General features: G+C 46.9%; 1 protein-coding gene across 1 annotated transcript in view; it reads right to left on the bottom strand.

Moving 5' to 3' along the window:
- Nucleotides 1-14,989, bottom strand: part of DNAH8 (dynein axonemal heavy chain 8) — a 548,480-nt gene that overhangs the window by 182,435 nt on the left and 351,056 nt on the right. The window contains exon 54 of the mRNA XM_074989796.1: nucleotides 7,988-8,130. Coding sequence (XP_074845897.1) covers nucleotides 7,988-8,130 — 143 coding nt within the window. The remainder of the gene's footprint in view (nucleotides 1-7,987; nucleotides 8,131-14,989) is intronic.

Below are 14,989 nucleotides of genomic sequence, written 5' to 3'. Positions count from 1 at the left end.
CAGGAAGGGTAATTAACCACTGGAACAACATACAAAGGGTTGTAAGAGATTCTCAATTATTGGCAATTTTTAAATCAACACTGAATGCTTTTCTAAAAGATATGCCCCAATTCAGACAGGAATCATTCTGAAGACCAGTAGCCACAACATAATGTTTTCTGTTTGCTCTCTCATAGGTTGGTGGCACAGTGGCAGGCATCTGACATGTATAGCCTTATTTATTCAAAGAGCAATCTTGCATGATGTCAAAGGTTGGAGAATTTTTTTGTAGTTTATGTTGATTCTCCTGTGCCTTCTCCGTAAGGGAGAGTGTGTGTCTTGACTGAGTGAAACTCACTTGAATAGCTCCTGAAACTGCATGAAGTTGTCTGCCATCACTGGTAGGGACAGCATGATGGCTTGATCACAGAAGGTGGAGGAGCTATGTTCAGGTGAATCTGTGTCTGAGGCAGAGTCACCCTCTGTTTCCTTTTGTGGATCTTTCTGTCCCATGGATGTGGAAGTTATAAGAGAGATTGGTGGAGAACAAATCTGTGCATTGATTGGTGAGGTTGTGCAGGAGTAATGGGATTTAAAGGGGCCCCATGCATTCCAGGATGGCCACTGCATAGGTTATAGCATGTGTGGTGGCATACATGGGGGAGCAAACCATGGGAATTGGGGTGGCTCCAGAAGGGTGACCGGCCATTATGTTGGTTTTGGTTGTACTGGGGGAGAAGCATGTGGTCAGAAGACCACCTCTTTTCTATCACCTTCATTGCTGTCAGAGAATACTGAGTGTTCCATGGGAAATCTTTTGGGGCAGAGGTCAAGGCTCTCCTCCTTTTCTCATGAAAGGGTTTGGCTGCATTCCTGGTTGGTTCTGACTGTGAATGAGAGTCTGAGGCAGGTTGAAAAGATTTCTTCTTAAGTTCCATTTTCAGGCACAGGTTCCAGTCATGATAGCCCCAGCTTTAAAGTTATTGTAATGGACACATTTGGCAGGACTGTGCATCTTACCAAGGCATTTTACACAGAAAGAATGTCCCGTGAAATGAGACATGGAATCCTTTCAGGAGCCATTCCTCAAAGCCACTCTTGAAGGAGAAGGGTGGGAATGGGAAAAGAAATTACATTTAATTTCTTTAACATTAATAACTGTGACAAAGTCCCTTGTCAGCCCCTTTAGGACCCTGCGCTTCCTGGTTGTTTCTCTGTTGTGCATCAGAGACTCACGGGGACCCCTTATCCTCCCAGGCCTTTCCAGAGGCAGGAGTCTCTGCTTAGCGAGCCATCCTCATCACAGACAAGTCCAGAATGGGGAGGATAAAGCTAGTCCCCTTGCAGGCCTGCGCCTGCTCCAGTGGAGTAGTCCCTCTGGGTAAGGGTGGGGGGAGTCCAGACCCACCCTCTACCCTGGACTCCAGCCCAGGGTTCCTAAGAGGACAAGAGGCAGATGGCAGGGCCTTCACTCCGCCCCAAAGGAGCAACCTCACCCTGGGTCACTTCGCCCACCATTTCCCCGTGGTACCTTCTCGCTCACTCGCTCGCTCACTCTGCTCTGCTCCTCCGGTGCACCTTCCAAAACCTTCCCCCCTGCTACCAGATGGGGAGCTTTTTATGGGGAGCGCAGGGCCTCAGCTGACCATTGAGTGCTGATTCATAATGAGGCCCCCGCTGCCTATCCTAATTGGGCTTAATCAGGAAACAAAAAAGCATTTGCCCACCACTCAGTATACCGTCCTTCCAGAAGGTTCCTGCAGCTTCCAGGTAGTGGTCTACCACATAACTAAGACCAAGTTTCCTAAAGGGAGGAGAAAACTTGGATGTATTTTTGTCTAACCTATTATATATTTTTGTGTAACTTAGGGAAGAGGTAGAGCACTGCTCTGAGATCTGTCTTCAGATGAGGACACTTGAGAAGGAACTGAGGGGTCAGGACATGTACACACCAGACAAATTTACCTCCTGCTGCGAGACACCAACTACAAACCTGTGTCCCATCAAAGCATCGCTACTGAAGATCTCCAGTCAGTGTTGCCATGATGTACCATCACCTCCAGTGGAGCACACACAGGGACAGCAAGTGAAAAATAACAGATATTATTTAGAGTGTATGTTTGTTTCTTTTTTGTTCTTCCTCTGTTTTTAAGCTCTTTTCCTGTTCTGAAGAGCTCTCTGAAAGATGGGATCTCTTCTAGTCCTTTTCATTAGTGGTGTTGATCTTTCCAGATATGTCTCCCTCTGTGTTCTCCTCCTGTGGCTTCTAGTCTCATGTTGTGAGATGGAGTCTCTTCATAGGATACACCCAATTCATAGTAAGAAAAAGGAGACCTGGGTTGGAGGCCTGCTTCTTTCATCAGGGAACTGAGAGCCTTCTTTAGTATTTATGTGTAAAGTACATTATTCATCCTATTATGGGTTTTTCCTTCCAGACTGGGTTTTTGTGGGACTTATACCCTGAGCTGGCCAGATGATGTCCTGATCATTAGATTGTCTCTCTAAAATGCTCAGAAGTTCTTGACCAGATTTTTCTTATGGAGTAGCTGTTCTACAGGGGAAGGGTTGACCCAACATGCTTATCCAACTCTAAGTCCCAGGAACTGGCACTGACAAAAATCAGCTGGCCAAGACAGGCAAGATATAATTCATCTTTTGAAGAGCCTGCAAAAATACCTCACATTTAGAACACTGTTTTGATATATCCTGTGCGCTCGGAAGGTGCTGCATCAGTGAATACCAGTGGCTGAACCTTATGCTGCTAATTACCTGATTCAACAAGGGAGGAGGAGAGGAAGAAGAGAGATTTTAAATTGCTCACTATTGCCTGAAGACATAATAAAATCACATTTTGGTAAAAAAAAATGTTTGGGATCAAAGGTAAACTTCCCCTGACTGTTGTTCTGGAGACAGGAGATCTGGAGGACTGCCTGAAATGGGTTAATGGCTCAACCCAAAGATACGTTGCAATAGTAAATTGCCTCTTTAAACACAGAACTGGCAAAGGGTCAGGCTTGCATCACAAAAAAAGAGAATCACCATTATTGCTTCTTATTTGTATTACAATAGTGTTTACAGTAGAGGGCCCTACTGTGCTTGACACTGCACAAACACTTCTTTCTGGAAGAGCTTTCTGACTAACAGACACTGTGCAAAATTACCTGGTGACTCTTAAGTGAACAGCCACACTCAGCATGTTAGGGTGAACTGCATGGGCACTTGAACAACGCAGTGAGGTACGTGGGGTGGAGGCGGGGTCCACAGACCCTTTTAAATTGTGATAGGGAAATGTGCCCTTAGCACAAAAGGCTAAACCACAAACTCCAGACCAAGAACTGAGGAACCAAGTGAATCGGGGAAGTCTAACCTAGTTAGCAATGGAATTTACTGGATTGCTTGCAGACTGCACTGTCTGCAGCCACCCCACCCCACCCCGCCCGGTCTAAAATTGAAAAACAGGAAAACCCTATACAGAAAAGAGCCATGGCCTCTGACCTAGCAGCCCAGAGGCACCAGCTGCATACCTTAAAAGGGAAAAAGAAGTATGGGATGTATGGTTGTGTAAAATGGGGAGGCGCCTGAAGGAGCTGCAGGTGAAGAGAAGCAGAAGCAACCAGGAGGTGATGTGTCAGGCCTCGGGTGGAGCCAGCAAACGGCAGATCATAAAAGGGGGCAACAAAGTCAGGAGGAGGAGGAACTCCCAAATCCTGGAGAGACTGGATGCTGTCTGCGACAAGGACTGATCACCCTTCGCTGCTCCTCCCACCTGCTCACGAGTGAGAGTAGTGTGTGAAAACCTATTGGTACCACAAAGAAATTTGTAACAGTATAGCTTAGACAGCCAGATGCAGTGTTTTATTGCTTTGTTCCTGTACCTGCTCAGCTATGTAAGTAAAAGTTAGCAGTTGCATTTTATCTCTGGCTTTTCTTTTGATACCCTGCCATAGCTTTGTGTATTGCTGTGTGTATGTCTTTAGTTTTATGAGTCTGTAAGGGTCACATGTAAGGCTGAGATAAAGACGCCCCAGGACCCCTAAGAGGGCTTTGACCCAATGACCGGGAAGTTCTGAAAGCAAGCTGCTTCAGCTGGGAAGCGTGGTCCGCTGAACCTTCATGTTCTACAGAACAGAGTGTTGTTTGTGTCTGTACGTCACTTTTTCCTATTAATCCTTAAGTCCTATCCCCTGAAACTCAAAACTCACACTTCTTGGGGATAGATAACAGCTCTTAGAAATCAGGATAGATAACAGCCAATGAATTCCACCAACCCGTGGGCTATTTTAGAGAACTACTGGGAGTTAGAAAAACCCCAGAGAGTGTTTCTTTTCCTTTTGGATGTAATTCTATTCCTCCTGTTAGTAGTGTGGTATAAGCCACAGCTATAACTACGTCAGTTTCATAATAAATAGCACAATCACTCTCAGTGGAGCAGGCCATCACTAAGAAGCAACCCTCCCTTTTCCCCAGTTCAACACTTCACCCACCTCTCTCCTCCACCCTTATTTAGGACTTGGAGCACAGCATATTTGCTCATCAGACACAATAAACAAAAAGGTTACATGTACACTACAACACTCTGTCGACAGTGACATCTGTCAACAGAGTTGTGTCAGCTGAAACTCTGTCTACAGAGTGCATCTACACACAAAAGCAGATTGACAGAGCAATCCACTCTTTTGACAGAGAGCAGCAAGCCTGCCCTTTCCTCTGGCAACAGAATGGCTGACTTGAAGATCTGAGCAGACTGTTTCAGAAGAAGAAAAGATCAATAAAAAGTGGATTACCCAGGAGACACTGAAGTTGATTCAAGAGAAGAGAGTGTTGAAGATCAGAAGAGATGTCTCTGAGATGGCAGAACAGCAATATAGGGTGAAATGCAATGAGGTAAGGAAAGCAGCCAGAAAGGATAAGGAGAAATGTTTGGAGGAGCAATGTGAAGATATAGAGAGGTATTACAGTGAATGGAAGACCAGGGAGGTGTATAAGACTATTAGGAATATTAATAGGAAATGGCAACCAAAGCAGATGGTGATCAAAGATGAGAATGAAGAAGTGCTCACGAACAGGTAGAAGATTCTGCATTGACGGATGAGATATTGCACTGACCTATACAAAGCACAGTTGGACCTGAGTGTCTCAGAGAGACTGATTGAAGAACTGAAAGAGATATCTTCACCGAGCATCAAGAGCAAGACCAACATTTCGAAGGATGAAGTTGAAAAAGCAGTGAAACGACTAAAGAACAACAAGAGCCCTGGAAATGATAAGATCACGGGAGAGATGATCAAATACGATGGAGAAAGCATGATTCAAGAAATATACCAACTATGTAATATAGCATGGAAAGAAGGAAAGGCACCTGAGGAATGGACAAGATCTGTGCTAGTGACAATACCCAAGAAAGGAAGTACATTGGAGTGCAAGAACTACAGAATGATTGCCCTAACAAGTCATCCAGGCAAGGTGCTGATGATGATACTGACAGAGAGACTAAGATCGCAGATAGAAGAACATATAGCAGACGAGCAAGCGGGGTTCAGAAAAGATAGAAGTACCATACAGCAGATATTGGCACGAAGACTGATAGCAGAAAAAGCTTGATGAAAGAACAAGAACATATACACTTGCTTCGTCGATTTTAAAATGGCATTTGACAGTATAGATCAGAAAATGACTTGGGCAGTGTTGGAGTCATATGGAGTGGATAGCAGACTGGTATGGTTGTTGAAGGATATCAGTGACAATGCGGAGGCAGCGGTGATAACATGTGGGGAGTTAGGAAGTTGGTTTAAAACAAGTAGAGGTACGAGACAAGGAGATCCAACATCGCCAAGTATCTTCATCACACATCTGGAGGGAGCAATGGACAAGATCAAGGAAGAGGTAGAAGGGGTATCTGTGCACGGGAAAAGAATTAACAACTTGAGGTTTGCAGATGATATAGTTATCATCGAGGAAGATGAGGAGACGCTAGTGAAAACGGTGCAGGTGTTAAATGAAGAAGGGAAGCAGTACGGACTGATTATGAACATCAATAAAACAAAAACAATGGTATTTGGAGATAAGGAAATAGAAAGGAAGATCAGTGTCAGTGGTATTGAACTATAAAATGTAGAGAAGTTCACATATCTGGTGAGCAACATAATGTATGATCTAGACTGCAAGAAGGAAATAGCGACTAGAATAGCAAAAACAAGAGCGAGTTTGAAGGCGATGGAAAAGGTCTGGAAAAGCAAAGCAATTAGCTTAAGAATGAAGCTGAGCATCTTGAAAATGTGTGTATTCAGCAGCATGTTATATGCATGAGAGACATGGTTGATAACAAAAGATTCGAAAAGAAGAATGTTGGCGTTCAAAAGGAGTTGTTATAGAAAGATTCTGAGAATAGAATGGATGCAGAAGGTCACCAATGAGGAATTATATGGAAAGATACAGCCAAAAGAGAACCTGCTGCAGATGTTTATAAAATGGAAGCTACAACTATTGGGCATATTTGCAGAATGAACAATGAACGAAAAATCAAGACCCTGGTATTCGGCATAATGGACGGTTCGAATAGGAGAGGCAGACCCCACAGAGAATGGATAGATGATATAGCTGATTGGTGCGGAGCTAGTCTACAGAAACTGAGCCACTCTGCACTGGACAGGAAAAGACGGACGTAGTGAGAGAGGCATCAGACACCAATGGGGGCTGAGCCCACAGTTATTGATGATGATGAAACAGGACTGCCTGGTGAACCGGAAGCCCTCTCCATCGACAGAGTGTTATGCCTCCAATTTTTGAAGGATAACTCTGGTGAGGCAAAAGCAGAGTTCTGCTGAGACTCTGTCAACAGAAGGCTTTATGAGTGTTGATGCTCCTGAGTTCTGTAAACAGAACTCTCCAGTATAGACACAGCCAAAGTGAGAGAAAAATTATTACCCTCATTTTGCAAATGGAGAATTAAAGAACAGAAAGATTAAGTGACTTGCCTTAAGCTTACACAGAAAGTCTACTGCTAAATCAGGCTTTAACTACAAGGCCATCCATCATTCCTACTTCTGGAAATCAACTTGGGGATAACTTTGATAGTTTAGGCTAGTGAATTCTGTAATACATTTTGCTTATTGGGTCAAATACTATTCTGTGTCTTGGGTTTTCCTAATTTAATCTATGTATTCAAGCTTTAGGCTAAGGATTCAGCTGAACAAATGCACAGTCCTTTTTGGGTTGAGATTTTCCACAGTTATTTAATTAGAGGTTTAACTGAAACATTTAAATGACTGTCTTCACTCATTACCAATGTAACCTACTGTTCTGCCAATTAACTCTCTTCCAGATGTGCCACCTCCCCTTGTGTTTTCTCTGCTTCTTGTTCTCTGTGTCACTCTGTGGCCCCTCTCACTTCAAAAGCTGCAGCCCGCTGGCCAGGACACTACAGCATTTCACCTTCCAAGATATGTAGTCTCACTGGATTGGCTATCCAGGCATTGCCACTCCACCAGGGGCTAGTAGGGGAACACAAGGCCACACGTCTCCAGGTTCCATCCCAGGGTCCCTACAACATGCATCATGGGTTTTTGGCGTATATGACTAAGTCTATTGATCTTTTAAACTGTGAGCTTTATTTTAAGTGTTTTATGTGGATCATGGTATATCTGAGAGAGGGAAATTTTTAGATGCTGAAGCTATATAACAGAGAGATAGCTCAGAGGTTTGAGCATTTGCCTGCTAAACCCAGAGTTGTGAGCTAAGCCCTTGAGGGGGCCATTTAGGGATCTGGGGCACATAGATTTAAAAAAAAAAAATTGTGAGGGATGGTGCTTGGTCCTGCTGTGATTGCAGGGTACTGTGTTTGAAGACCTGTCAAGGTCCCTTCCAGCTCTATGAGGTAGGTATATCTCCATTAATGAAAGGTATATCTGAGCAGAAATAAAGGTTTACCACATCCCTGTTTTATGATGGGAAGGCTATTGATGTTATACCATATATATTAGCTTTGCAATTAAATAAATAGCATACTTACTTTGTGCTGCTTTGCAATTGTTTCTATCAAAAACTGAGTTCTGACATTGTCTACATTGGGAACTAGAATAGATGCATACTCTGGAACACTTTCTGTTGGATAAACGTATTCCTGAACTCTTTTATTCCAGTGTTCCCAGTCACCTAAAAGGAGCAACAAATGGAAAATATAGTACTTAATAATTCTCTCTGTATTTTGTAGCTCCACTATTCAAAATACAGAAAAGCAAACCCTATGACACCAACACTACCAGCTATCTCTGAGATACCACTGACTTCCTGAGGAAATTACAAAACATTAGAAAACTTCCTGACAACGCCATTTTGCCACCATGGATGTAGAGGATCTCTACACTAATATTCCACAAGAAGGACTACAAGCAATCATGAATATCATCCCTGATATTACCAAGCTAATCTGGTGTCTGACCTCTGTAACTTTGTTCTCACCCACAATTATTTCTGAGTTGGGGACAACTTATACCTCCAGATTAAGGGCACTGCTATGGGCACCCACATGGCCCCACAATATGCTAATATATTTATGGCTCACTTGGAACAACGATTCCTCAGCTCTCATCCCCTATGATCCCTCCTTTACTTATGCTACATTGATGACATCTTTATCATTTGGACCCATGGTAAAAGAAACTCCAAAAGAATTCCACAGAGACTTTAACAATCTGCACCCCACCATCAACTTACGTCTTAACCACTCCACATGACAGATACATTTCCTGGACACTACAGTACAAATCACTGATGGCCTAATCAATACCACTCTCTACTGGAAACCCACTGACCGCTACACTTACCTACACGCTTCTAGCTTCCCTCCTGCACACGCGACACGATTCATTGTTTACAGTCAAACCCTGTAATACAATCACATCTGTTCTGATCCTATTAAGAGAGTCCAAAAACTCCAAGATCTCTACCAAACATTCACAAACCTGAACTACACACTGGGAGAAGTGAAAAAACAAATCAACAGGGCCAGACGAATACCCAGAAACCAACTACTCCAAGATAGGCCCAAAAAAAGCCAATAAAAGAACACCACTTGTCATTACCTACAGTCCCCAACTCAAACCACTGCAACACATCATTAAAGACCTACAACATATCCTAAATCATGATGCCACACTCCAGAAGGCCCTAGGTGACAGGACTGTTCTTTCCTATAGACAACCTCTCATTCCTATGGGGATTCTCACTAGCAACCACAGGCTGTACCACAATAATACTAATAATAATACAAACCCCATTACCAATTTTGTCCACGTATCTATTCTGGAGATACCATCACTGGACCTAACCATGTTAATTACTCCTGTTCCTCAACTAACATCATATATGCCATGTGCCAAAAATGCCCACACACCATGTATATAGGATAGACTGCAAACACTCTTCAACAAAGAATGAATGGACAGAACAGACATCAAAAAACTCCAGATACACAAGCCTGTCAACCAGCACTTTAATGGAGTGGGCCATTCTGTTAAAGATCTGAAAGTCTGTGTTCTACTGAAAAGGGACGTCAACAACGATCTACACAGGAATGCTCAGAACTAACATTCATATTCAGATTTGACACATCAACATGTGGTTTGACACATTAACACATGGTTTGAACCTGATCCTTTATAAGGACTCTTTTATATACTTTGATATTTTATCTAACTCTTAACCCCCCTGCCCTGATCCCCCCTCCCCCACTGCTCTTCTGATTTCCCAACCTTGATAACAATTTTTGGACCTCTGTGCTTTATATATTGAGTCTATTCTGGTAAGGCTATGATCTGAAGAAGTGGCTCTGTCCCATGAAAGCTCATCACCTAATAAATTATTCTGTTAGTCTTTAAAATGCTACATGACTGCTTTTTTGTTTTGGTAGAATACAGAATAACATGGCTATTTCTCTGTCACTATTCAAAATACAGTATTTTCTCCTCTGTGCACTGGACCCACAAACAGCTGAACAACAGGTAGTTCAGTAACAGAAGAAGCTGTCTGGGGAGCAAGGTTATCAGACTCCAAAGCTGGGTCTACATGTAAGCACCCCTTCAAAAGGGCAAAAATCAAAGGAGGGCATTCAAAAGCACAGCTTTCGAAATGGAGTGGCCACACATTAAGAGTGGATCAATGGGTCAATCCTCCCATTCAAATGGCCATTGCAGTCTTTTGAAACGGAGCGTCCACATGGCTCCAAGCACTCCTTTAAAAGAAGTGGGGCAGGAAATGCTGCAAAAGGAGTCCCATGGCCAACAAGCCCTTCCGGGGCCACAACCAGATGCTCCCTTAAAGGGCTCCTTCCTCCACTTTCCACCCCACACAAGCTGACTGCTGCCCAGCTGTCCCCAGCCAAGTAGAGCCCACTCGTGCTCCAGGAGCTCAGCAGCAGCTTCTGCATAAGGACACCTTCATCCTGGAGACCCTCCTGGCAGTGCTCTGCACTGTCGCTGCAGCTGCCCCTGAGCTACTCAGGTGGCTGAGCAGCCCTCCTGGAGCTGTGGGACCTCTCTGTCCAGGACACGGCTGGACACCCCACCCCCTCTGGGCCCATCCCAGCAGCACCAACTGATGGGAGCACCTGGTGCTGGGGGATTGGGATGATGAAAGCTGGCTACAGAACTTCTGCACCTCCAGGCAGATCTTCAATATGATCTGCCATGGGCTCACCCCCACACTCCAGCAACAGGACAGCTGCATGTGGCGCACTCTCTCCCTGGAGAAGTGGGTCACAATTGCGATCTGGAAACTGGCTACCCCAGACTCCTAGGGCTCCCCAGGGCAGTTCAGGGTGAGCAAAGCCACCGTCAGGGCCGTACTCATGGAGGTAAGCCGAGCCCGGGACACCCCCCCCACAGGGGTGTGGGGTGGCTGGGGCAAGGGGAACCCTCAGTAGTGGGGGATGGGCAGAGAGCTGGCTGGGAGAGGGTGGGCAGGGGGCAGGCTGGGAAGGAGCAGGCAGGGGCAGGCATGCAGGGGGCAGGCAGGGGGTGGGGGGGATAGCCCACCATACCCTCATGGGAACAGGTGCCCCCCCTCCCCTGGCCCGTGTAGGTCATCCAAGCCATTAGTGTGATGCTGCTGCAAAAGGTTGTCCACCTGGGGGATCTGGATGCTGCCATCACGGACTTTGCAGAACAGAGATTCCCAAATTGTTTCAGCGCCTTGGATGGCACGCGCATCCCCACCTGTGCCCTGCCACATCGTGCCAGCCAGTACATTAATAGGAAGGGCTATCATTCAGTGGTCCTCCAGGCTCTGGTGGACGCAAGGGGCTGGTTCATGAATATCTAAGTGGGCTGGGTGGGCCCCAGCCAAGACGCCCACATTTTCCAGAATTCCAGGCTCAGCCGACACATGGGGGCCAGCACATTAGTCCAACAGCGGGAAATCCCAGGGTGGGGGGATATCACCATGCTGCTCTACATTATGGCAGATGCGCAAACACCTTACAGCCATGGCTCATGTGGCCATACATGGTCCACCTCAACCCCACCCGAGAGGTGTTCAGTGTCCACCTCAATCACACATAGAATGTTGTTCAGCAGGCCTTCAGGCAGTGGAGGTGCCTCCACACAAGGCTAGAGGTCGGAGTCCTAAATGTGCCCCAGGAAGTGGAGGACAAGGGGGATGCTTATGTCCGGGGGTCCAGGTAGTGGAGGGCAAGGGGGACGCTTATGTCTGGGGGGTCCAATGGGGCCAGCACCAGCTACAAGCAGCCGGGTGCCGCCCCATCTGCCATGCCCACCAGGATACCCTCCGGATTAGGGAGGCCCTCAGGCAGGCCTTCGCTGCTGGCCACCGGTGACCCACACCCATACCCCATGCACATCCGCCCCTCACCATCCCCGCCACCACCACCACCACCACGTCACCCGCACGTCCAGCACCTACTATCCCTACCCGAAGAGCATTGCACATGGGGGTGTATGGCAATTAAACAGTTTTGAACACTATGGAAAGTAACTTGAAACTACGTGCAGGGGATGGGGCAACAACATTGTACCAGGGAGGTGGGAGGGCTCTTAACCTGGAGCAGGACAAGAGGGCTCAGTCCAGGGCTGGGGTGGTGCGGGGTCGTTGGTGGGTGCGGGGGGAGTACCAGCAGGTAAGGCCATGGGAGGAGCTTGGCGGGGGTGTAGGAGAAGGCTCGGCAGGAGGGCAGCAGCAGTCTCAGCGTGAGGGTAGGGGGGCGAGAAGGCAGGCCACATTGGCCACGTGCTTTCAGATCGTAGTATCAGTGCCCTCCAGTGTGGTCAGCAGCCTCTCCCATGTTGCCCTCCACCACTTCAGGTCGGCCTTGGTGAGCCGGAGACGCTGCTCAGCCACCTTGGCCTGGCAGCAGCTGGACAGATCCTCCTCTGCCCACCTAGGGGCCCTCCGGACATGGCCCTGATGGTGAACCATGTAGGGAGGGGCCTAGGTGCCCTCAACATTTGCCGGGGGGCTCTCCAGGACCACGGATGGCATGGGACTCTCCTGGCCCCTGGATGGTGCAGCTGTATGGAGGGAGGGACAGCATGTCGGTACTGTATTATGTTCTGGGGGGGGCCAACCTGGAGGCGGCATCCCCACTCTTGGAGCATTCACCCCCTCCCGGGGCTGGCATCCCATCAGACGGCGCAGCAGCTGGGAGGAATCTTGGGGTGGGTGGGGGTTCCTGGTCCACGTCGAGCAGTCCCCAGGTGATGTCCAGCCCCAACCACCTGCTGCCCCTTGCGCAGCTCACAGCACTGTCCACCAGGCAGAGGTGTTTGCCATTGCTGGCAGGCCATCACAGGGTGCCACGTACCACATCAGGCTGGGAAGTTTTTGGCTCAGGACTACTGTTCCTGTGAGCAGCTTGCTGGCTGTTGCATCGCCCCCACTCCATGGATGGGGGTGCACGCCCCGTTGCATACATACCTGAGGGTCCCTCAGCAACGTCTGGGGATGCCCATCTCCTGGTAACCCGGCTGAATGACTGGGAGAAGATATAGATCGTCAGGTCCCTCTCCTCACTCAGTCAGTAGGTGGTCATGTCAACCTCCTGGTTCCCTGGTCCAGGCTACTCCTCCACCTCCAGCCACGGCTTGTCTGCCAATGTATCCAGGACCACTGGAGGTGGGGAGCTGTCCTGGGGAGCCAGGATGCCCCGGAGCTCCCAGAAATAGGGGCAGGTGGCTGGAGATGTCCTGGAGCAGCTGTCCTGGTCCTGGGATCAGGCATAGCCCTGCTGCAGTTCTTCCACTTTCGAACATCCTTGATCAGCTGTATGCTCTGGGTGGTCCCTAGTGAGGAGGCCCTGGGCCAGGCAGGCAAATGCCACAGCATTTTGTCACTTGATGCCCATCTCATGGAGGACCAACTCCTCCTTCCAGAGGCCCAGGAGGTCCCACAGCTCCAGCTCTGTCCAGGATGGGGCCCTTTTTTTTTCACACCCCCCCCAGGATCCTGTGACCCTGGGAGCCCTGCGAGGGCTCTGAGGGAGTGCCCTGTGGCTCCTATGAAGGCTAGCTGCTGGCCATGGCTTGCCACTGCTGCTCCAGGACTGTGCAGAGGATGTGCTGCTGGACCTCGTGCTGGGGCTGCTCCTACCACACTCTCAGCTTCCTTCCATGGGGTTCCTGCATCTGTGCTGCTTTAAGTATGACTGGATGCAGGGATCATAGAGCCCACTGCTGACCAGTGCCATGGCAGACCCCTCTTTCAAAAGAGCAGGCTGTGGAGCATCTACACGTGTACCCTTTTGAAATAGTTTTTCAAAAGGGGATGTTCTTCCTGATATGGGATCAGGGTACAGATTTAGACATTCCCATTAGCATAGCTGCACGAGATTTTGCTCTTGGTAGAGGAGGCTGCTGGTGGTAAAGAGACCATGTGGATGTGCCTCTTCCAGCTAAACCCCCACTTAGGGATAAGGGACTGGCAACATAGGTGAGGTTAGCCCACAGAGGCACATCCACACAGCCTCTTTACCACCAGCAGTTCCCTCTGCCAAGAGCAAAATCTTGCACAGTTATGCAAATACCGAACCATTTGCAACTTCTAGAAACCTGATTAGCATAGCACTGCCAGTGGCAGCACTATGCTCTGGGGCCATGTAAACATGGCCAAAGTCTTCTTAGGAGATAAAGAGTGAGCACTTACCAGCATGGAATGTGAAATCAAAGTGTGACTTTTCTCATAAGACTTGTTTCTTGAATCACAAACAGACAAAGGGACACTGCTTGTGGACTCTAAATCTGCCATCTTGCCTGGGGTCATTTCTGATGGGGCATGAATATGGTAAACTGTCTTGGTGGGCAAGGAGGTACAAATAGGGTATTTGTCCCTCACATGGCTCTCAAAATGCAAATCAAGCCACTCAATGCCAGTCTTATGGAAACATGGGGATTTTTAGCATAATACATCATGGATATACCTAATAAGAGACAATAACTCAGTAACCTAACTATACTACACTAGATACCACTAACTATAAACGTTATGGGGATTTTGAAATGCTGGATAATGAACTCTAATGTGAGGGGTGGGCTTCAACTTTTGCCAGAGGGGTAAGAAGGAATCGACAGAGAGTTGGAAGACATGCCCCTTTTATACTCTCATCTCAGGGAATAAAGAAACGATGCCTGCATTGCTTAGTAGAACTGCTAGCAAAAATCTTCATTCATATACATTGGATGTACGTACACCTCAAGTTGAATATATATTTTCACAATAGCTCAAAGGAGAACAAATACTGTTTATTTTAAAAAATGTAAGAAATAAAATAAAATTAATTTAATGCAGAAATAACATTCTGAAAAATATGTAGATTCATTAAGGAACTTCAAAAGAAGGAATCCTTGAAAACTAAATTAAAAACAAGAAGTACTACAACTACTAATCCAAAAATATCTTAACTCCTCTATTGCTTATGTCAGAAACATAATTTGCATTCAGATTGTATAAAATTAGAGTGTCAATAGGGTCTTAGCAACAAAGGAAACCTCTGAACATATGACCA

Source organism: Carettochelys insculpta, chromosome 3 (assembly GCF_033958435.1).
Source record: "Carettochelys insculpta isolate YL-2023 chromosome 3, ASM3395843v1, whole genome shotgun sequence".
NCBI classification, from domain to species: Eukaryota; Metazoa; Chordata; order Testudines; family Carettochelyidae; genus Carettochelys; species Carettochelys insculpta.
The sequence above is the reverse complement of the archived record's forward strand: the minus strand, read 5'-3'. Positions and strand labels throughout refer to the sequence as shown.